Below are 22442 nucleotides of genomic sequence, written 5' to 3'. Positions count from 1 at the left end.
TCTATAATTATAGCAATTATAAAATTATAATTACTACAACGAGATTAAATCTATAATTCAACGTAAATATTTTTTAACAGATTAAGTATGTATTGTCACAACTATGAAATAGTAGTTATCACAAGGTGTCTAATTAATTCAAAATTTAAACGAAAAATAATGATGAGAACAACACAAGAAGATAAGAGGGTAAATGTACATGCATGACTGAACAGTGGAAAGAAGTATCATTTTGATAAAAATAAATAATAAAATACAAGTAGGACGTGTTGGATCGGATGGCTCAACTAGAGGAGGATGAATAAATAACATGTAATTAAAATTTCTATTTCTCTTGCTTCTAGCTTATAAGGATACATACATTAAATTAAAAATAAAACACATAAAAGTAAAGTAAGAAATTAAGAATTTACTTGATTTACATTGAAGGAGTCTGTGTATTATCCTTGATGCAATATCTCTCGAGCTCGTCGAAGGAACCTTAGATAGGATGGGAGGCGTCTCAATTCGTTGAAGTTATCCGTGGTAGCTCTGCATGTGAGGCGCCTCAACTCCATTTGAAGCAGTTAAAATGGAGGTGCCCTAGGTCATCCGAAGCGTCTCGAATGGTCAATATCAAAAGTTGACTATTCTTTATTCCACTGATTTGGGTGATGCTCCAATTGTCCAGAGTTGAGTCCATCAAAATCTAATTCTGACCTTCTCCTCGAACAAATTTCCTCCCGATTTCTCATCCCTCAAATGTACCGTACATGCTTTTTTTATTATATTGATATATTTTTTTCATAATTTCTCGTCCTTTGAATGTATTGAATTGTTGAATAGATGATTCGTAAAAAAAAATAAAACGCCCTTTTGATATTTACATATATCTGAAAGTTAATATCCATTTTATTATCAAAGGGTGTAATTTTAGTAAAAACTATAAAAACTTAAATTGAGTCCTTTAGTAAAAAAGGATTTAATCATATAAAAATGGAATGAAAGCACCAGGTGGCCAAACTCAGATGAAGTTCATAAACTTTCCATCCACATTGAAAGCATCCGCCTTAATTACAAGGCTTGCCAGCTGCTGCTATCTGGCCCATTCAGTTGTGTCGTCCCTCTCACCATTAATGCACTTGCCTAATTCATACAAAAAGGACAACATCTAGAGTTCCATCCACGTTTTCTTTCGACTAATCGCACGCACGATTGCACAGTCTTTACTACAAGTTTTACACTAATGACAGCAACTCCGAGTAATCATCTGAAGCATGAACGTTGTCAGCATTGTTTGTCCATGAACTAGATGCTTTGGTGAACAAGGATGGAAAGGGTACAAAGAGCGTGGGTCCTCGGAGGCCACCATTGAATTAATCATTAATGGAGAAATAGTTGGGAGGCCATCTTTGTGCTGCCGCCGCTGCTGCTGCTGCGCTCGGAGGGGCAATTCTTGCTGCCAAAGGTGGGAATCCTGATGATGCTGCAAAGTCAGCGAGGGGTGTGGAAGTGGGAAGGTAGATCTGTTGCTGCTCTCCGCCGCTCGATAAGGAAAGCCACTTGAGGCCCCTTTCCCTTTCTTCGCCGTCACGATGCTGAATCATGCATGAAATCGGATACTCGTTAGAGCCCTGAATTGTTATCGAACTGAATGAAGAAGACAAATGTATCAGAAGCTAGCTAAAAGGTAACGAAAATAATTAACTTGATGATAAAACATAGTTGCTTGGACTGGCAGCTGATAGTTGGGAGTTATGTAGCTTCTCTGATATTCTCTTCCTTCAGTCACCTTAAGCTTGTCATCCATTGCTTCGGTTCGAGTTCTCTTGGAGCCTGAACTCCCCAAGCTCAGATCAAGATTGTACTCAACATGGTTAACTGAGACAAAGTTCATGATTAAATGAAGAGTATAATCCAACTAACTGATAGAGTGGATTTCTCACTTTCAGTCCGAAGCTCATCATCATAGGTCTTGTGGTCGAAGTTGGTGACTGCATCTTTGCCATTGCACTTGATTGCAGCCTTGTCATAAGCTCTGGAACACCAATAAATAAACTCGATGCATGATAACAGATCTTTTGAAAGTGTAACTGAGCTTATGAATTTTGAGGAGGGAATGAACCTAGCAGCTTCGATTTCGGTATCGAAGAGTCCCAGATACACATATTTTTTGCCTAAGAACTGGCCCATTCTGGCCTCCCACCTTCCACATTTGTGCAAGGTGACTCCCCGATACTTGGAGCTTCCTCGCGGGTAACCGGTGCTCTGGCGTCTGAGAACTTGGACGAACTCATCCTTGGTCAGATTGCCCATCTACCACAGTCAATCACAAACTGAGATGAATCAATTATGATTTAAGAATAAGCAGATTAATCTTCTTTAGATATGTATATATATATATATATATACCTGTTTTATTTCCTCTTGATACTCATCCAAAGTGAAGTTGATATCCGCATCCATTCCGCGGAACTTGATCGCAGCTCGATCGTATGCTCTGCGCGCAAAATGATTGAGAATTAACTTCAAACTTGAATCTTTTTTGAAATGAAGAAGAAGTTGAAATGCATGACTGACCTTGCTGCTGTGTAAGCTGTGTCGAATCCACCTGTAGAAACATTTGCACACGAAACAATTCAACAATTTGCAGCTAAATCAGTTGGAGAAGAAGAGGAAAATTGGGGAGAAAATGTTTTTGATTGCAGTTAATTTGATCCATGCGTACCCAGATAAACTTGCTTTCCACAGTCCCTGAAAATAAGAGGAAATGTTGGTGGAGGGAGGAATCGAATAGAACGAGAAGAAAAAGACTCTGTTTTTTTTTCTTTTCCTTTTTTTTTTTGTTGATTTATGATGTTTGGAGAAGAGGAAAGGTTACCAGATATGGGATTCCCATCGCCCGGTCCTCCGGTAGAAGGTCACTCCCCGGTACTGCGAGCTCCTCGACCTCGGTCCGCGCCTGCTCTTCTTGTTCGTCGGCGTTCCGTTGGCCGGTGGCTCCTTCGACTGCCAGAACCTGACCCCGGCCGTGTTAGGGCGAGGCGGTGGAGCTGCCTGAGGCGCTGCGTCCTCCTCGTCGGCGAAAGGAAAGAACTGGTGCGTCACGATGGCCGGGTCGCTCTCCGCGGAGGTGCTGCTGTCGCCGGAGATGGGAAACCCGAAGATCCTCCCGCCGGCTGTACCCTCGCCCTGCGCCTCGACGACGGCGACGTCGTCCGAGGAGCCGCTGTCGTCGTTCTCGACCTTCGCCGCGGAGGCCGTCGGGGAGTCCACCTCCTCCGACACTGCATCATTGAGATCCCAATCCTCCTCCATGGCAAAATAAACTGAAAAAAAATGCACCTTTCCAACCTTCCCGGCCTCAAAATCCAATCTTTTTCCTCCTCTGCTCCAATTTATGCCAAAATCTATGCTTTTTTATGATCTGAAATCTCAACCTCTTCTCATCTACTCCCTCCGATGTGAAGATCAAGAAAGCAGAAAGAGAAAGCGAGATCGAAGTAAGCAACGACAGCTTTACAGAACTCAGTGCCTGTATATTCGATTTGAAAACGAAACCAAAAAAGAAAATCAATCCAAGAAAAGACTCCTAGTAATCGGTGAAATGACACCCAAGATCTGTTCTTACTTTTTTCTGCCTTGTTTTGGAGGCAAATGATATGCTTTTGGTGGCTACCGATCGTCCTCGTCCTCCTCTCTCTCTCAATCTGTCGGACTCCACCTATTCATGTCACAGCAAGCATCGTTGCAGTCGCTCGGGTCCAACGCCTCTTCTTATCGCTGTTGGTGGCGGAGGAGGAAAATCTAAAGAAGAATCGAAGTATTCTTTCCCTTTCTTTAATCTCGCTGCCTTGCTTGATGCCTTCCCACGTTAACCAAATCGAAAAAGAGTTAAGAATTAACTTCAGTTCTTATCCTTTCTTTTAAAATGAGCTTAAAAAATCCTTTCAAATTTCTTCAACTCTTATCATTCACTCACTCTCTCTCTCTCTCTCATCTCCAATCACCGAGAAACGGTAAATTTTGGGCTCACGCTCTTCTTGCTAAGAATTTTCTGGATCGAATGAGATCGAAAACTTTGAAAGCAATGGTTTTTACGTGGAATTATTGGCATCAGACTGTCTTTTTCAGAGCTCTTTCACAGAGGTTTAATGCAGTAGCTAAAACCATTGGTGATGTGGAGCTGAAGCCGTCACAAGTACCTTCTAAAATTTAAAAAAAAAAACATTGTCTCAGACAGGGTTCTACGGCGGAGCCAGCCCAGCCCGGCTGCTGTACCCGGGTTGATCTGGACGGTGAGCTACAAACATCAATGACTACGCTGTCCCTCTATTTTCCTTTTTTTTTTCCCGTTATTTTTATTTCTCCCATAGCAAATCTACAAAAAAATATCCTTTTCTCAACGTTGAAGGCTGCCCGGACTACCTTGCTCCGCAGTTAGCTATCATAGGGTTTAGAATCTAGATTGGTGCTGTGATGATAAAGGATCCGTCCCGTTATCAGAGTGGAGATCAATGAAAGTCAAAGTCAAGAAGTCAACAGACGGATGGTCTTATTGATCGGACAGGGCACGTTCTGATCGGGGGTTGAGCACTGACCCACCATGTCCGACATGGAGCAATCAAATTGATGATCAAGGGACGCGTAGAAATCGAGTCGGGCGTTCATCCCGCTTGGCCCAGCCATGGGTGACACGGACCGAGGACTTTCAGCCAAGCGGCTCTTCCGCTCGGCACGACAGTGTGCTTCAGGCCGACCGGATATCCCGCTAGGCCCGGTAACGAGCGACACTTGGACAGTGGACTATCAGCCGAACGACTATCCCGCTCGATGTGGCAGCAGATACAAGGATGTCGGAATCTTGGCCGAGCGACCATTCCGTTCGGTCAAGCAACAGACATAGGAAGGTATCCTTCGCCATTCTTTTGAGAACTAATGCCGCTGATAGACGTCATGGTCAGACAGAAGATCGTGCGGCGGAAGTTTTCACTGTCATTTTAGAGATATGCTTGGGTCGTTAAGGTACTTTGTCAGGAATATTTTACTGACATGTCTCTTCAGGGAAAACTTGGGATAGTGTGCTCTTTTAAGAAACGTGTACACATGCTACAGGAGCCCTATATAAAGGGGAGTCCAGGCATCGGAGGAGGTATGTTTTTCTTACGATTTCTACTATTGCGCTACAGTTCTCTTTGTTTCTTCTTGCTTCGCTGGAGACTGATTTGAGCGTCGGAGGGTAATCGTCGGAGACTCCTTCCCTGGCCTGACACTGACGCTGCTCGTGCTGCAGACGAAGCTCAGTTCATCGGAGGTCAGCAAGAACACCATGTCCCAACATCTATCTCTTCGATTTTCAGATAGGATCATAGACAAAGTCTATAACTTTTCTATTTATCTTCTCATACCGTGCAAAATTACTGGGATGTTAGATTTCACTTTACTTTCATTTAAAAAAAACAGAGAAATATTTTCCTTAGATAATTAAAAAATAGTATTTGTACCTTTAAAAATTAAATCATGATAAATTCCGATCATTAACGTAAATTGAAAAGTGCTCACTGAAACTTATTTAGGCAGTCAGTATTTTTAAATACGTTTCTCACTTAAAAAAAAAAAATCTGTTGTAATAAATCGCGGTAAATTTCAAACCTTAAATTCTCAAATACATATTAATATCATGTACGTTTATTTATTAATTATTAATCAATTATTATTTATTCCTCTCGGAAAAAAAAACTTTAGATTCAACTGCAATATATTCTAAACCAATGGAGATATGCTTATGTATATTATATAAAATATACTGTTAATTAATTAAGGTATTATTATTTTATTTTACACGCACGATTCCTCGCGCACTGCGTGTTTTCTATTTATAGAATTAACAGAACCGCGCGGCATTAATAAATCAATTACTTCCAACGAGGAAGCACGGAATAAGACTAATTAAAAGTTAGTTATTTCTCAATTACCTAATTATGGTAGAGATTATCAAGCTTTGTTAAATCTGTTATTGAATCTAATTTGATAATTATCTGACGAGGACTGGATCAGGCGATTAGAGTAAAACGAAGGACGTGAGTGCATAATATGCCACTCGATGTGTACGAGATGACGTAAAGGGAGTACTTGCATATGCTTATCTTTGGACTGAGTTTCAATTATTCTTAAATTTCTGAGAAATTTTTTATAATTTTTAATATGACACGTCAATACTATAATAAATCACATATCTTTATTTATTATTTTTTCATTTAATATCTCTATATAATTTTTATTTAATATTTTAATTAATTATGATCTTTAATTTAATTTATTTATAATTAATAAATTAATAAATTTTTAATTTTTAATTTTTAATTTAATTTATAATTTCCATTTAATATTTAATTAATTTATAGATTTTAATTTAATTATAGTCATTTATAAATTTTTTAAACTAATTCTCAATATATTTATTTTTAAAAGAAAAATAAATATCATTTTAATTAACAATTTATGAAATAAAACATTATAATTAAATATTTTATAAAATAATTTATTTTTTAATTATTTTGAAAGGTTAAATATATAATATTATCTTATTATTAATTAGGTTAAATATTTTAGACTTTTGGCTAAGGAACGTGGGAAGAAATACAAGGTCCTTATTTTCTTATACTTGTAGGTACCGGAGACAATTTAGGTTTAGCTTGATTAATCATCAAATAGAGGATTTTTCTTTAATTTATCTATAGGATAAATTTAGAGTATAATTTTTGTATACTTAGAGATCGGCTTCTAAAATATTTAACCCAATTGAAATTGAAATTCTGATTTTCTTATTTATTCCCTTAAATATTTTGCTGCCGCCTCACATTTATGAGAACATCTAACCTCCCCGTAAGAGTTTCAATCGCAAACATTGTAGAAAGCTTTTTTTGCGAGATAACAAAGGAAGGTTTTCCACAGGTCTGTGATCATGCATGCATTTATGGGCCTTGGCATGGCCCATTTATATAGTAAAACCAGCTACGAGATACTATGCAAAAAAATCAAAAAGAAAATTAAGATCATCCGCATCAATTACCCTATCTAAAGATTTTATCTTAAATTTTAGATAAAATAACTAAAAACTCTATCTATTTTCTAAATTTAGATTTGATGAATAGTGATTCTCTAAATTTAAGGAATAAAACCTCTACCCTAAAAATAAAATAATATTACTTTTTAATCTCTCTCCTTGCACTCAATCTTTTCAATCTTTTTCCTTCCACTCATTCCATGAATATAATAATAAAAAATAGAAGAAAGAGAAGAAAATAATAAAAAAATAAAGGATGATGAAAATTTTAAGATATTTGATGTAATGTGTAGTGAAAAATGATTATCTAAATTTAATAAAATAGATCATTTATTTTAAATTTTAGATATAGTAATAGAAAAATTGATATAAATACTCTTATTATTAAAATAATATCTATACCAAAATACACCATTGTACCTTTTTTTTTTCTTCCCAGGTTGGTAACATCAGAGTGCTCATGCATACGATCTTCCAAATATTCATGGTTATACCATAAGGTATATTTTATAGGATGATAAATCTGAAATGTATAATTATTGGACTGCCCATTTTGAATACTTCTGAATTTAACATTAGATGAAAAATTTATGTAAAATCAAACTAGATATTCTTGAAGTTAATCCGTCTGAGGGGTTAGATACACAAAGCTAAGTAAAAAATAATAATGTGCATCCTTATTTTGAATATAAATGATTAGCAACTACTTTTAACTATATACACTATAAGGTGATAGTTTTAACTTCAGGGCTCCTCCAATACTATCTTACACGATTTAGATGTAAGATAAATCATGGAAGCTTTCGCTCAGGTGACCAATAAGACATTACACATTACACATGCTGAGAATCGCTCTCGGCCTATTATAATAATATTACCAACTATAATCGCCTATAGAGGTAACTTTTTACCTATATGAATATTCAAGAAGGTGGTCTTTAAATTTATCTCGCACACTATTAAATAGTATTTTTGAGATATAAATAATATTTTAAATGGAAGAGAAATGTTTTTTTTTTAAATTTTAATATCGCTTTTATATCAAGTACATATTTTTTACAATTTAATCCGGTCCAATATCAAGAGAACAATTAACCAGGATAAGTTGCTAAAGAGGACTTTGATTGACTTTTTGCTGAATCAACTTTCGTAGGCTGACTTCAGGTGGGACGATTTCTTATGGATCGACTTCTAGCAAGTCGAATTATGGCAGAGTCGGCTTCTTGCGATGTCAGCTTCTCACCAAGCTCGGCTTCTAAAGAGAGAACTTTCTAGTTGTTGGAGTAATCTAGGTGCCCTAAGTTTTGATATTTGGACAAAAATTTAAGTTAGGTTTATTATTGTATTTGATGTGTCTTTGAGTGTGCAGGCATAGGTAAGTCCAAGTGGAATCTTGGCAATAGTGAAAGTTCAAGTGGAGTCTTGACGCTATAAGTCCAAGTATGTAGTCTTGACAATATAAGTCCAAGTGTCACTTGGCAAGATTAAAGTTTCGGAGGTGAGGAGTCTCTTGGCAATCGAAGACCCGACAATAAGGACATGGTTGATGGAAGCTTCAAAAGGTAAGGCGTAAAGGATGGAGAGACATCCGAGGGACGCAAGACTGATAGAAGAGGCTAGAAGGCAAGATTAAGGTTGTGCAGACGAGGACGAGTGCTGAGAGATTATATTCAAGGTAAAACTCCATGTTTAGGGTTTACCAGTCAATTGGTGTATATACTAGTCGACTAATGGTTGGATTAAAAGAGAACAAAATGCTTCTATTTTCTCAACCAAAGTGGATCAGTTAACTAGTCCTAGAACCAGTCAACTAGTAGCTAACCGTTGGGATGTAGTGGTCGATTTCATTTAAAGGTCAGTCGATTGGTGTATATACTAGTCGACTGGTGGCAGGAAAATAATTTGGTGTTTTCCTCTTGAGCTTTATTTAATAAAGCTTGGGGTGGCTAGCTGAGGTGGCGATATAGAGGTGGTTAACCCCTATTATATATAGTCTAAGCTCTCCTTGTGATACAAGTGCTCGTGGTCGAGAGTTGTGATGAGATTTCTCCACCGATAAAGAAGTTGTGCTAGCCGGAGTTTACCAGGGATTGATTCACTGATTGATTGAGGTTTTGTCCATCTTATGAACATACCGTGGAATAGGAGCAAGTTATCTCCGAACCACATAAACGAACACATCATTTGGTTTGTTGTCTCTTTGTCTTTATTGTTTATAGGTTAGTTTTCATCTTATTAGTTTATTTTTGTATTCTGTTGAGCACTAATAAGTATAGGAAGCAATTGAAATGGGTGATCGGCTATTCACACCCCTCTAGCAGGGCATAAAGGTCCCAATACTAGTAAGGGCAGCTTCGTTAAGAAGGATTAATAAGAGCTTAGAAGGGGACCAAGACATATCTTGGTGTTGTGACCTTTCTGATGCTCGAGTAATAGAGAAGTAGAAAAAAAAATATAAAAGAAATGGTAGAATATATTGTTCAACGTACCTCTCTTGTGTGCGCGTGTGTGTGTATATATATATATATATATATATATATAAATACAGACACGTTATCCTACGTGACTTCGTTTCCACGCTTGTCCGCGACTGCACACCTGGCGTTGCGGCGTGGCTTATTTGCTTTTTTACTTAGCTTTTCCGTGGCTTCATTTTGCTTTCCTTTTATTTGATTTTTAGTTGCCTTTTGCTTCTTCACAGAACGCGTGAAGCTAGGGCACACCGCGACATGTTCTCCTCACAGCGACGCCGCAAAATCAGATAGCATTCTCGCCCCGACGGGGAAGCTTCGCAGCGAAGCTAGGGTAGCACAGCTTGGCCAGCAAAGTTTCTCCTTCATTGTGGTTCCGCCGAAGCTGTCCTTCCTTGCCCCTCGCCTGATTCCGCTGGATCTGCGCTGTGGTTCTGCTGAAGCTTCCAGATCCTTCTTCGCCGCCATCTCGCTTTCCTTGCCCCTTCCAGACTGTGGTTCCGCCGAAGCTTCCATAACCTCGCTCTCAGATCCTCGTGCTGACCTCACGCCGCAACTAGGCAGAACCTCGCTGTCCTTTCCCCTTCCAGAACTATACTGCCCCATTGTTCTTGCTGCCGACCTCACGCCGCAACCCCTCTTTGTAAGAATGTTTGGTCCCTCTTCTACTTCCCATTGTTCATTTTTGAAATTAACAACTGCTGGAAAATATGAAATTACAACTGTTGGTTATGTTCAGGATAGCAAGTAATCTATACAACTGTTGCTGAAATTACAATTGCGATTTCTATTTCCATGAGTCTTTAGTGGATGCATTATACTTGTCCGTTTCACATGATAATACTATGTTAGATTACTGGCAGCATTTTTTTATGTATATTTGATTTAGAATGTTTTTTTCTGGCTATATGATGATGATATGCAGAGTCTCATTTCATCTGAATCTGAAATTTCCTAGCAATGGATGAAAATTACGGTGAAGATCAGTTATACATTCCTCAAGTTGCAGATGACCGAAAGCCAAAATATGGGATGAAATTCTCATCAATAGATGAAGCATTTGCATTCTATAACCAATATGCACGTGAATCTGGATTTAGTGCCAGGATAAATAGTAGCAAGAAAAATAAAATGACAAATGAAGTCGTGTGGAAAATATTTGTATGCTTTAAAGAAGGGCATACGGATGATCAACGAAATAAACAAGCAAAAGGTGATCAACGGACAAGGGAAAGAGCACGTGGGGAAGTTAGAACTGGTTGTAAGTCAAGATTTCACTTGTCAAAAAACAAACTGGGCATTCATGGGTTGTCACTAACTTTATAGAAGGTCATAACCATCCACTCTCGACACCTTCAAAGGTGCATTTGCTACGCTCACATCGCAATGTTTCAGAAGCAAAAAAAACATCAACTCAACGGTTTTCAGATGCTAATGTGCCAACTTGTCAACAAATGTGATTACTAGAGATAGAGTATGGAGGGCCCGAGCAAGTAGGTTGCACAGAAAGAGATATTAGAAACTTTGAAAAAGAGTTAAGGGATCAACAAAAGAGTATCGATGCTGAAACACTAACTGAGCTATTTACATCTGAGAAAGAGAAAAATTCAGCTTTTTTCTTTGAATATGAGACTGATTTAGATAACAGATTCAGTAGGTGTTTTTGGGCTGATCATGTATCAAGAACGACATACAGTGTATTTGGCGATGTAGTTGTATTTGATACTGTTGGTTGCTACTCGGAAAACCTAGAGGTTCCACTGTACAAAATTTTTGTACAAAGGTCTGAACCTTTTCCTAGCTACCATGTGTTCTTTTAAATTAAATTTTGGATCGCCTGCGGAACTTAACACGTTTGATCCAAAACTTAATCTATTTGTTCTTTTAGGTTTTGACTTGAATCTCCTGCGGAACTTAACACGTTTGATTCAAATCACCTAAGTTATTAATTCCATTAAATATTAATTTCCAAAATTGGTTCCCAGTACTGACGTGGCGAGGCACATGACCTTCTTGGATATGGGAGCAACCACCACCTACTAGACAAAATCTTTTAAGGAAAGCTAATATTTAATTTCCTAAAATAACTTTAGGTCAACCGAAAAGAACAATCAAATCACAAGGAAAAGAAAAACAAAAAAACACTATATCGAAAACAAATTCGAAACACTAGAATCGTATGCCTCTTGTATTTAGTATTATTTCCAAAAATAACTAGTATAATGCGGAAAGAAAAATTACTAGTTATACCTTTTAGAAAGACCTCTTGATCTTCTACCGTATTCCTCTTCTAATCTCGGACGTTGTGTGGGCAACGATCTTCCAAGATGAGAACCACCTAGGCACCTTCTTCCTTCTTCCTTCAAGTTTCGGCCAAGCACAAGAACTTCCAAAGGATGAAGAATTTTCCACCAACCAAGCTCCAAGGGATGCATGCTTTCTCTCCTTCTTCTCCTTCCTTGATCCGGCCACATCCTCCAAGCTCCAAGAGATGATAGATTTCGGCCACAACAAGAGGAGAGAAGAGAAAGGGAAGGGCCGGCCACCACACCAAGGAAAAGAGGGAGAAAAATAGAATAAAGTCGTTAGCCTTGAATATTTAATTTTAAACTCTCTTTTAAATCATGAACATGGTTAAAAAGGAAAGTTTTCTTAAAATTTAAAATCCTCCTTTAATCAACAAATAAGGAAAGATTTTTAAATTTTAAACTCTCTTTTAAACATGTAGATGATTTACAAATTAGGAAAGTTTTTACCAAAAATTAAAATCATTTTTTTAAACTACAAATAAGATAAGAAAAGATATTAATCTCTTCTCTTAATCTTTTGTAGAAAGCTATAAAAGGAAATTTTTAATTTTTAAACTCTCTTTTAAAATCATGATATCCACATAAGAAATAATTTTAATAAAAATCCTTTTTAATATCCTAGTGGCCGACCACCTAAGCTTGGGACCCAAGCTTTGGCCGGCCACCTACATGACTCATCCACTTGGTCTTGGCCGGCCCTAACTTGGGTTCCAAGCTAGCTTGGCCGACCCCATTGGATGGGTAAGAAGGTGGGTATGCGGTGGGTATAAATCTCTATATACTAGAAGCTACGATAGGGACCGAGAGGAGGAATTGGTTTTGGTCTCCCGATAAAATTAAGCATCCCGTGCTCGCCCCGAACACACAACTTAATTTTATCAATAATAATTTATTCAACTAGAGAACTATTATTGAACTACCGCACCAATCCCAAATTACATTTTGGGCTCCTTCTTATCATGAGTGTGTTAGTCTCCCTGTGTTTAAGATAACAAATGTCCACTAATTAAGTAAGTTACTGACAACTCACTTAATTAATATCTAGCTCCAAGAGTAGTACCACTCAACTTCATCGTCATGTCGGACTAAGTCCACCTGCAGGGTTTAACATGACAATCCTTATGAGCTCCTCTTGGGGACATTCTTAACCTAGATTACTAGGACACAGTTTCCTTCTATAATCAACAACACACACTATAAGTGATATCATTTCCCAACTTATCGGGCTTATTGATTCATCGAACTAAATCTCACCCATTGATAAATTAAAGAAATAAATATCAAATATATGTGTTTGTTATTATATTAGGATTAAGAGCACACACTTCCATAATAACTGAGGTCTTTGTTCCTTTATAAAGTCAGTATAAAAGGAACAACTTCTAATGGTCCTACTCAATACTAGTGTAATTATATAGTTAAGATAAACTAATACCTAATTACACTACGACATTCCAATGGTTTGTTCCTTTCCATCATGGTCATGAGCTACTGTTTATAATTTATAAGGTACTAATAACATGATCTTCTGTGTGTGACACCACACACCATGTTATCTACAATATAAATTAATTGAACAACTACATTTATCACAAATGTAGACATTTGACCAATGTGATTCTTATTTCTAGATAAATGTTTTATACCAAAAGCTAGGCTTTTAGTATATATTCTAACAATCTCCCACTTATACTAAAAGACTAAGCTGCCATATCTGCTGCCATACATCTGATTCCCATGCCTTTCAAAAAGCTCTTGCCTTAAGGACCTTAGGTTATCATCTGATGCAATCTAGGCTGCAACAACTTCTCCTCGTTATACAATTTCTCGTATTGGGTAGTACTTGCGCTCTATTGTGTTTACTTGCCTTATAGACTCATGGTTTCTTCGAGTTTGCTACTGCACCATTATTATAAATTGTAATAATCTTTGGACAAACTAGAAATCATATATAAGTCTATCTTGAGGTTTTTTTAAGTCATTCAGCTTTTATGGCTACCTCAGAGGCTTGCCATATACTCAGCTTTTATGGTGGAGTCCAGAAAAACACCTATGCTTATCACTCTTCCATAGTTATGACTTTTCCTCCTAAAGTAAACACAAAACCCCGAGGTTGACTTATTATTGTCCCTATCCGATTGGAAGTCAAAATCTGTGCAACCTACAGGAACCAAATTAACTGCCTTGTAAGCTAGCATATAATCTCTAGTGCCTCTAAGGTACTTTTAATATATGCTTTACTGCAGTCCAATGTCCTTGTCTAGGGTTACTTTGATATCTGCTAACTATGCCCTTGGCAAAACAGATTTCTGATCTCGTGCATAGCATACATTAGGTTATCTAACTGTCGAAACATAAAGAACTGCCTACATGTCCTCAATCTCCTTTGATGTCATCGGAGACATCTCTTTAGATAAAGACACTCCATGCTTAAAAGGTAAGAAACCTTTCTAGGAGTTTTGCATGCTAAAAACGAGCAAGGATTTTTCCGATGTATTAAGCTTGGGATAAGTAATATATATATATTTTTCTTGCGATCCCTTATTACTTTGATCTCAAAAATATATACATTCTCCCAAGTCCTTTATATCAAATTATTTGGACAACCATACCCTTACTTCTGACAACATTTTGATATTGTTTCCAACTACCAAAAATGTTATCTACGTATAGTACAAGAAATACCACCACGTTTCCATCACACCTTTTGTATACACAAGACTTATCCGTTTACTCAATAAATCCATAGGTCTGGATTACTTTGATAAACTAGATGTTCCAAGACCTTGAAGCTTTGTCTCAGTCCATAGACTGATTGAGCTTGCACACAAGATGCTCTTAGCCCTTTACAATGAACCCTTCTAGTTGCTTTATATGGATGCTTTCTTCAAGACTTCCATTAAGGAATACTGTCTTGACATCCACTTGCCAAATAGATAAAAGAATCCGGATAGACTTAAGCATGGTTACCAGTGAAAAAGTTTCCTTTTTCATCTAGCCTTGCTTTTGAAAATTTCTACCTTCCTGTCTATCTCTCTAGACCTTTTTACACCCAAATGCTTTTACACCATTTGGTGTTTCTACAAGCTTCCAGATTTTATTAGAATACATATATTCTAATTCTGTTATTCATTACTCTTTGCCAAGATGTTGCATCTTTATCTTGGAGTGCTTCGTCATATGTCCGGAGATCAGGTTCATGTCCTCCAGGGATCGAGTCCAAAAACTCTCCCAAAACATGAATCCTTTTAGGTTGCCTAACAACTCTCCCACTACGACAAGGCACTTTCTGCAATTGTGTATCATTTGTGATACGTGTTGCAGTTTCCTTGTGGTATCTCATCTTGTACAGTTGGTACTAGATTAGATATGTCTTTTATTATTTCCTTAAGAACAAATTTTCTTATGGTCACATGGTTTATTACATAGTCCTTTTCTAAAAATTGGTCATTGATGCTAACAATGACCTTCTGATTTTTAAGACTATAAACCTACTTTCATTTCTCTAGGATAACCCATAAACAAGTGAATTCCTATCCAACTTATCATTATCTCTCTTCTGCATATGTGTTGGACTACCCGAATCCGAATATGCTTCGAAATAGGCTTACGCCTATTCAACAATTCTATATGAGTAGAGAGTTCTGTCTTTGGAAGGTACTATATTCACTTTCGTTTCCAGAGTATATCCTTAAAATGATTTTGGTAATATTCTAAATAACTCATCAATCTACTTATTTCCATAAGAGTCCTATACCTTCCTTTATCTACACCATTCTGTTGGGGTGTACCAGGTGCAGTTAGTTGGGATTGAATCCCTACTTCTGATAAGTGACTCCTAAATTCTCCCAAGAGGTACTTGCCACTACGATCTTACCATAGTGACTTTTACTTTAACATTTCTCCGCATCAGCCTTATATTCTTTGAACTAATCAAAGTACTTAGTCTTGCGGTACATTAAGTAAATTTATTTGTATCTTGAATAGTTGTCTATAAAATAGACGAAATATTCAATAGTACCTCTTGTTTGGATAGTCATAGGATCACACAAATCAGAATGAACCAATTTCAACATATCTTTGACTCCATACCCCTTAGATTTAAAAACTTCTTGGTTATTTTTCCTTCCAAGTAAGACTCGCAGGTTGGAAAGATTTCCACTACTAATGAACCCAAAAGTTCATCAGCTACCGATGAATCCTACTCAAGTTAATATAACCTAGCCTTAGATGCCAAAGATATAATTGGTTCATTTCCGAAGGTTACTTTCTCTTAAAGTTAGAAGATGTGTTACTAATTTCCATTTGTTGCGTCATGAGAGTTATTAGATTTATAAATTGCCAACCAACGTACCAGAACAGATAACTTCCTTCTTTTTCTTAATAACAACTTTGTTATTAAAAGATACAGAATATCAAGTTCTTTGAATAGTTTAGAAACTGAAAACTAGTTCTTTCTAAACCTGGTGCGTAAAGACAATTACTCAAAAATTCATGTTTTATTCTTATCAAAAGATAAACATCTCCCACTGCAACAACTACCATTTTTACAGTAGTGCTCATGTGGACGGTGTTTTAATTTTCATTTAGTTGTCGGGTTTCCTGGAACCCTGCAATGAATTGCAGACATGATTAATGACATCTGTATCTACACTCCAGGTTCTGGTAGATAACACCACTAAACATGTTTCAACTAATGAATTAAATACACCTATATTGTTCTTAATTCTAAGAAGACAGTCTACCTTAATGTCCAAGTCCTATTTCCAATCATTACAATTTGGACTACTAAGTCTTTTCTATAGTATGACTACTAGGGGATTGACAAACATTTTAAATCCTAAGAATCACAAAAATATTTGGTCAAGATCAACTCCTTAAAATCCCCATGAATTTTGTATGCCACGATAGTGTGAACGTATACAAAATCGAAGAGGAGATTTTATTCATTAATTTTATTATCTCGTCAACTTTACTTTATGATGAATAAAATTAATAGTTGATATGTCTTTGATCAAATATTTGGTCAAAACTTTTTGAATTTAAAATAACATTGATTCCTCAAACAATATTATTTAAATTCACCAACACCTCAAACACCGTGAATTTTGCATGCCACGATAGTGTGGACGTATACAAAATTAAACATTTGTAAGAGGAGGGGTTTACCCATTAATTACCTTGTCAATAAATTTTTATGACAAATAAAATTACCTCAAACACCGTGAATTTTGTATGCCACGATAGTGTGGACGTATACAAAATCAAACATTCGTAAGAGGGGTTTTTAATTTTATTATCTTGTCAACCTATTTATTTGACAAATTAATAGTTGGTTTTCTTCGGTCACACAAATAATAGCAGTGACTCCGATGGGGAGGATACTATAAGACGTGCCTAAGTGTATACCATTACTTGACACTAAGTCCATTAATAAGGTTATGCCCCTTCCGATGGGGAAGATCACACGCTCTTAATTAACTTCCTATAGTCATCCAAAATGGAAGTTTAATCTAGTGATCTGCAAACAAGCTCATCCGATATGGAGGAAGGCACTCAGAGCCAACGCGCAAACTTGTTACATCACTTATAAACCAGTAATGGAGACCGTGGAATTTATTTAAAAATAAATCTCTCTCCCACTTAGTTATTTAAAGTGAGAAATTTTGACTATGCTAGTCTACCTAACATGCATACTAACAAGCACACACAACACAGCATAAAAAGCAATAAATAGAAAAATTAATTTTCAACTATTATGGCTTTTATCTATTGCTGTCCTCCGTGTGTCGCCAACCCTAGCTGCTGCCATCTTTGGCCACCGCCACCGGGTCTAGTTGTCGCATCCATCTTGCTCCTTGTTCCGCTGCGCCTCTGGTCCTCAAAAAAGATTCCACGCCTTGTAAGATTCGATCCGTGACATAAATAGAATTTTACATTTTTCGATCCTATATTCCTCGAAGGAATGTACATGTAAACTAGATCAAAAAATAAAATCCTAATAAAACTAAATACAGCTCCTGCTGTATTTTATAATACAATCATGCACACACAATAAATGCCCTTGACATGTCCAAGGGTCCAATCACACACATAATAACTATAAGCCATAATAGTTGGATCATGCATCCACAAAGTTAGCACATCCTACTATTATCCTGCCTAAATTATGTATGACATGTGCATAATTAAACTAATACCAAATACACAGAGGCAAAACCCTAGCTTTGATACCAATTGTTGGTTGCTACTCGGAAAACCTAGAGGTTCCACTGTACAAAAATTTTGTACAAAGGTCTGAACCTTTTCCTAGCTACCATATGTTCTTTTAAATTAAATTTTGGATCGCCTGCGGAAATTAACACGTTTGATCCAAAACTTAATCTATTTGTTCTTTTAGGTTTTGACTTGGATCTCCTGCGGAACTTAACACGTTTGATCCAAATCACCTAAGTTATTAATTTCATTAAATATTAATTTCCAAAATTGGTTCCCAGTACTGACATGGCGAGGCACATGGCCTTCTTGGATATGGGAGCAACCACCACCGACTAGACAAAACCTTTTAAGGAAAGCTAATATTTAATTTCCTAAAATAACTTTAGGTCAACCGAAAAGAACAATCAAATCACAAGGAAAAGAAAAACAAAAGAACACTATATCGAAAACAAATTCGAAACACTAGAATCGTATGCCTCTTGTATTTAGTATTATTTCCAAAAATAACTAGTATGATGCGGAAAGAAAAATTACTAGTTATACCTTTTAGAAAGACCTCTTGATCTTCTACCGTATTCCTCTTCTAACCTCGGACGTTGTGTGGGCAACGATCTTCCAAGATGAGAACTACCTAGGCACCTTCTTCCTTCTTCCTTCAAGTTTCGGCCAAGCACAAGAACTTCCAAAAGATGAAGAATTTTCCACCAACCAAGCTCCAAGGGATGCATGCTTTCTCTCCTTCTTCTCCTTCCTTGATCCGGCCACATCCTCCAAGCTCCAAGAGATGATAGATTTCGGCCACAACAAGAGGAGAGAAGAGAAAGGGAAGGGCCGGCCACCACACCAAGGAAAAGAGGAAGAAAAATAGAATAAAGTTCTTAGCCTTGAAGCCTCCTCTACCCTCTCTTTTATAATCCTTGGTCTTGGCAAATAAGGAAAAATTAATAAAAACTTCCTTAATTCTTTTGCCATTGAAAAGGAAAATTTATTTAATTAAAAACAATTTTTCTTTTCAATTTGTAATGGCCGGCCACCACATAAATTCTCCAAGCAAATAAAATTTTAAACAAAAATTAAAACTTCCTTATTTGCTTCCAGAAATTTATAAAAATTTGTCTAATAATTTTTATTCCTTCATGATTGGTTTATAAAAAGGAAATTTAATAAATTAAAATCTTTCTTTTAAACATGTGGATAAAAAGAAAGTTATCTCTATAAATTAAAAACTCTTTTAATCTACAAATAAGGAAAGATATCAAATCTTTTCTTAATCTTTTATAGAAACTTATAAAAGAGAATATTTAATTTTAAACTCTCTTTTAAATCATGAACATGGTTAAAAAGGAAAGTTTTCTTAAAATTTAAAATCCTCCTTTAATCAACAAATAAGGAAAGATTTTCAAATTTTAAACTCTCTTTTAAACATGTAGATGATTTACAAATTAGGAAAGTTTTTACCAAAAATTAAAACCATCCTTTTAAACTACAAATAAGGAAAGAGATTAATCTCTTCTCTTAATCTTTTGTAGAAAGCTATAAAAGGAAATTTTTAATTTTTAAACTCTCTTTTAAAATCATGATATCCACATAAGAAATGATTTTAATAAAAATCCTTTTTAATATCCTAGTGGCCGGCCACCTAAGCTTGGGACCCAAGCTTTGGCCGGCCACCTACATGGCTCATCCACTTGGTCTTGGCCGACCCTAGCTTGGATTCCAAGCTAGCTTGGCCGGCCCCATTGGATGGGTAAGAAGGTGGGTATGCGGTGGGTATAAATCTCTATATACTAGAGGCTACGATAGGGACCGAGAGGAGGAATTGGTTTTGGTCTCCCGATAAAATTAAACATCCCGTGCTCGCCCCGAACACACAACTTAATTTTATCAATAATAATTCATTCAACTAGAGAACTATTATTGAACTACCGCACCAATCCCAAATTACATTTTGGGCTCCTTCTTATCATGAGTGTGTTAGTCTCCCTGTGTTTAAGATAACAAATGTCCACTAATTAAGTAAGTTACTGACAACTCACTTAATTAATATCTAGCTCCAAGAGTAGTACCACTCAACTTCATCGTCATGTCGGACTAAGTCCACTTGCAGGGTTTAACATGACAATCCTTATGAGCTCCTCTTGGGGACATTCTCAACCTAGATTACTAGGACACAATTTCCTTCTATAATCAACAACACACACTATAAGTGATATCATTTCCCAACTTATCGGGCTTATTGATTCATCGAACTAAATCTCACCCATTGATAAATTAAAGAAATAAATATCAAATATATGTGTTTGTTATTATATTAGGATTAAGAGCACACACTTCCATAATAACTGAGGTCTTTGTTCCTTTATAAAGTCAGTATAAAAGGAACGACCTCTAATGGTCCTACTCAATACTAGTGTAATTATATAGTTAAGATAAACTAACACCTAATTACACTACGACCTTCCAATGGTTTGTTCCTTTCCATCATGGTCGTGAGCTACTGTTTATAATTTATAAGGTACTGATAACATGATCTTCTGTGTGTGACACCACACACCATGTTATCTACAATATAAATTAATTGAACAACTACATTTATCACAAATGTAGACATTTGACCAATGTGATTCTTATTTCTAGATAAATGTTTTATACCAAAAGTTAGGCTTTTAGTATACATTCTAACAGATACAACATATAACACCAACAAATATGGGTTAATTTTTGCACCATTTGTAGGAGTTAATCATCATCACCAAACAATTATTTTTGGTGGTGGCTTTTTAAGTGATGAGAAAACTGAATCTTTTGTTTGGTTGTTCAACAAGTTTATAGAAGTCATGCCTAAAGGTGCACCAAATGTGATTATTGTTGATACAGTCTGACCTGGCTGTTGTTTTGATGTTGACACTGATTTAAGTTTGTATCAGATATTGATTAAACTCAGAATGACTACTGATCGAGGTTGATCAGTTGGGAGGGAAAGTCCTGGTGAGTGAAGCCAGACAAGGGAAATCCAGATGGGTCAAGACATCTGGTGAAAAGTCTAAGCAGGGAGCTTGGCACGGGAAAAGTCCAAGTATGCTGACTTGGCACGGAATGGTCAGAGAGGGCTCGGTAGCTCGTTCTCTGGACCGGACGAAGTCGGAGAGGGCTCGGTAGCTCGTTTTCCGGACTAGGTCAGAGAGGGCTCGGTAGCTCGTTCTCCGGACTAGGTCAGAGAGGGCTCGGTAGCTCGTTCTCTGGACCGGACGAAGTCGGAAGAGGGCTCGGTAGCTCGTTCTCTGGACCGGACTAGGTCAGAGAGGGCTCGGTAGCTCGTTCTCCGGATTAGGTCAGAGAGGGACCTAAGTGGACATTACATGGCACATTGGATCGGTCGGTAGACCGATCCAGTGACACAAGAATCAGTGGATCGGTCGGCAGACCGATCCAGTGAAACTGAGTTCCACGGATCGGTCTGATGACCGATCAGATGACACTCAGTAGCACACTGAGTGAAATCTGATCGGTCTGCAGACCGATCAGAAAACACTCAGTAGCACACTGAGTGCAATCTGATCGGTCAGGGAGACCGATCAGGAGAAAAGCCCGCAGAAGAGAGAAAGAGGTGGATCGGTCTGTGGACCGATCCACACTCAATCTGATCGGTCACTACGACCGATCAGAATGGCCTCAGACCGATCAGGCTGTTGCCTGATCGGTCCAAGGCACTGACCGATCCACACACTCTGATTTGTTCGCTGTATCAGCGATTCCTTCACTGCTTTTGATATATCTCATTCATTTATGTGATGTAATCCTCTGTGCTGTTAGCTTTTGAGTTTGCAGGTTAACAGGTATCATTCCAAGCCTAATTTCAAATTAAGTTCATAAGAGGAATGCGACAAATGGTCTTTCTGCTGGTTTCAGCGGCGCATGGTGCATTTCAGGCATCAACAGATACTGCTGTGATCTGGCTACGATCTGCTTGACTCCTGGGGATTGGTTCGAGCTCAGAAGACGCCAGTGTTGACTGTGATATCATTGGTGTGAGTTCAGAGAATCAGAGAAGGAGGAAAAGGGATTGGCTGCAGCGTTGATTTGCGCAGTTTGGACCAGATCTGTGACAGCAGAGATAAGGTTTTGAGAAGCAGTAAAAACAGGGAGAGGGGAACAAGAACAATAACAAGAAAGCTTGGAAGAAAAGAGTGTGCTGTTGTGCGAAGTTCTTGAGCTCTCGGGTGAACTGCGATCTCTGTTTCTGCTACTGATCCTCGCGTGGTTGTAAGCATTTCTATTCTCCTTTGCCACCGAGTTTCTGTAAGTCTCGTGCTTTAACTTAGATATTTCTTGAGACTTTGTGGGAAGGTTACTCCACCTAGAAGGAGGATCTTTAGCCGGAATTCTTCCGGGGTGCGA

The 22442-nt window shown here is 37.3% G+C and overlaps 1 protein-coding gene across 1 annotated transcript; it reads right to left on the bottom strand.

Annotated features, from left to right (window-relative positions):
* Nucleotides 1-1008: 1008 nt before the first annotated feature.
* Nucleotides 1009-4101, bottom strand: LOC122031989 (AP2-like ethylene-responsive transcription factor TOE3). Its single transcript, XM_042591233.1, has 9 exons — nt 3611-4101; nt 2861-3514; nt 2708-2733; nt 2560-2590; nt 2392-2479; nt 2105-2295; nt 1926-2017; nt 1688-1860; nt 1009-1577 (listed from the first exon to the last, which is right to left on the bottom strand). The coding sequence occupies exons 2-9, from the start codon at nt 3295-3297 to the stop codon at nt 1356-1358; spliced, it is 1260 nt and encodes a 419-aa protein (XP_042447167.1). The 5' UTR covers nt 3298-3514; nt 3611-4101; the 3' UTR covers nt 1009-1355.
* Between the last annotated feature and the right edge of the window lie 18341 nt (nt 4102-22442).

Source organism: Zingiber officinale, chromosome 11A (assembly GCF_018446385.1).
Source record: "Zingiber officinale cultivar Zhangliang chromosome 11A, Zo_v1.1, whole genome shotgun sequence".
NCBI classification, from domain to species: domain Eukaryota; kingdom Viridiplantae; phylum Streptophyta; class Magnoliopsida; order Zingiberales; family Zingiberaceae; genus Zingiber; species Zingiber officinale.
The sequence above is the reverse complement of the archived record's forward strand: the minus strand, read 5'-3'. Positions and strand labels throughout refer to the sequence as shown.

What these genes read in the sequence shown, in the direction of transcription:
- LOC122031989 (XM_042591233.1), bottom strand. Translation starts at nt 3,297, where the DNA reads ATGGAGGAGGATTGGGATCTCAATGATGCAGTGTCGGAGGAGGTGGAC. An exon ending in ATCAAGAGGAAATAAAACAG is followed by an intron (nt 2,296 to 2,391) that starts GTATATATATAT and finishes TGACTGTGGTAG; the next exon opens with ATGGGCAATCTGACCAAGGA. An exon ending in ACCGAAATCGAAGCTGCTAG is followed by an intron (nt 2,018 to 2,104) that starts GTTCATTCCCTC and finishes TTGGTGTTCCAG; the next exon opens with AGCTTATGACAAGGCTGCAA.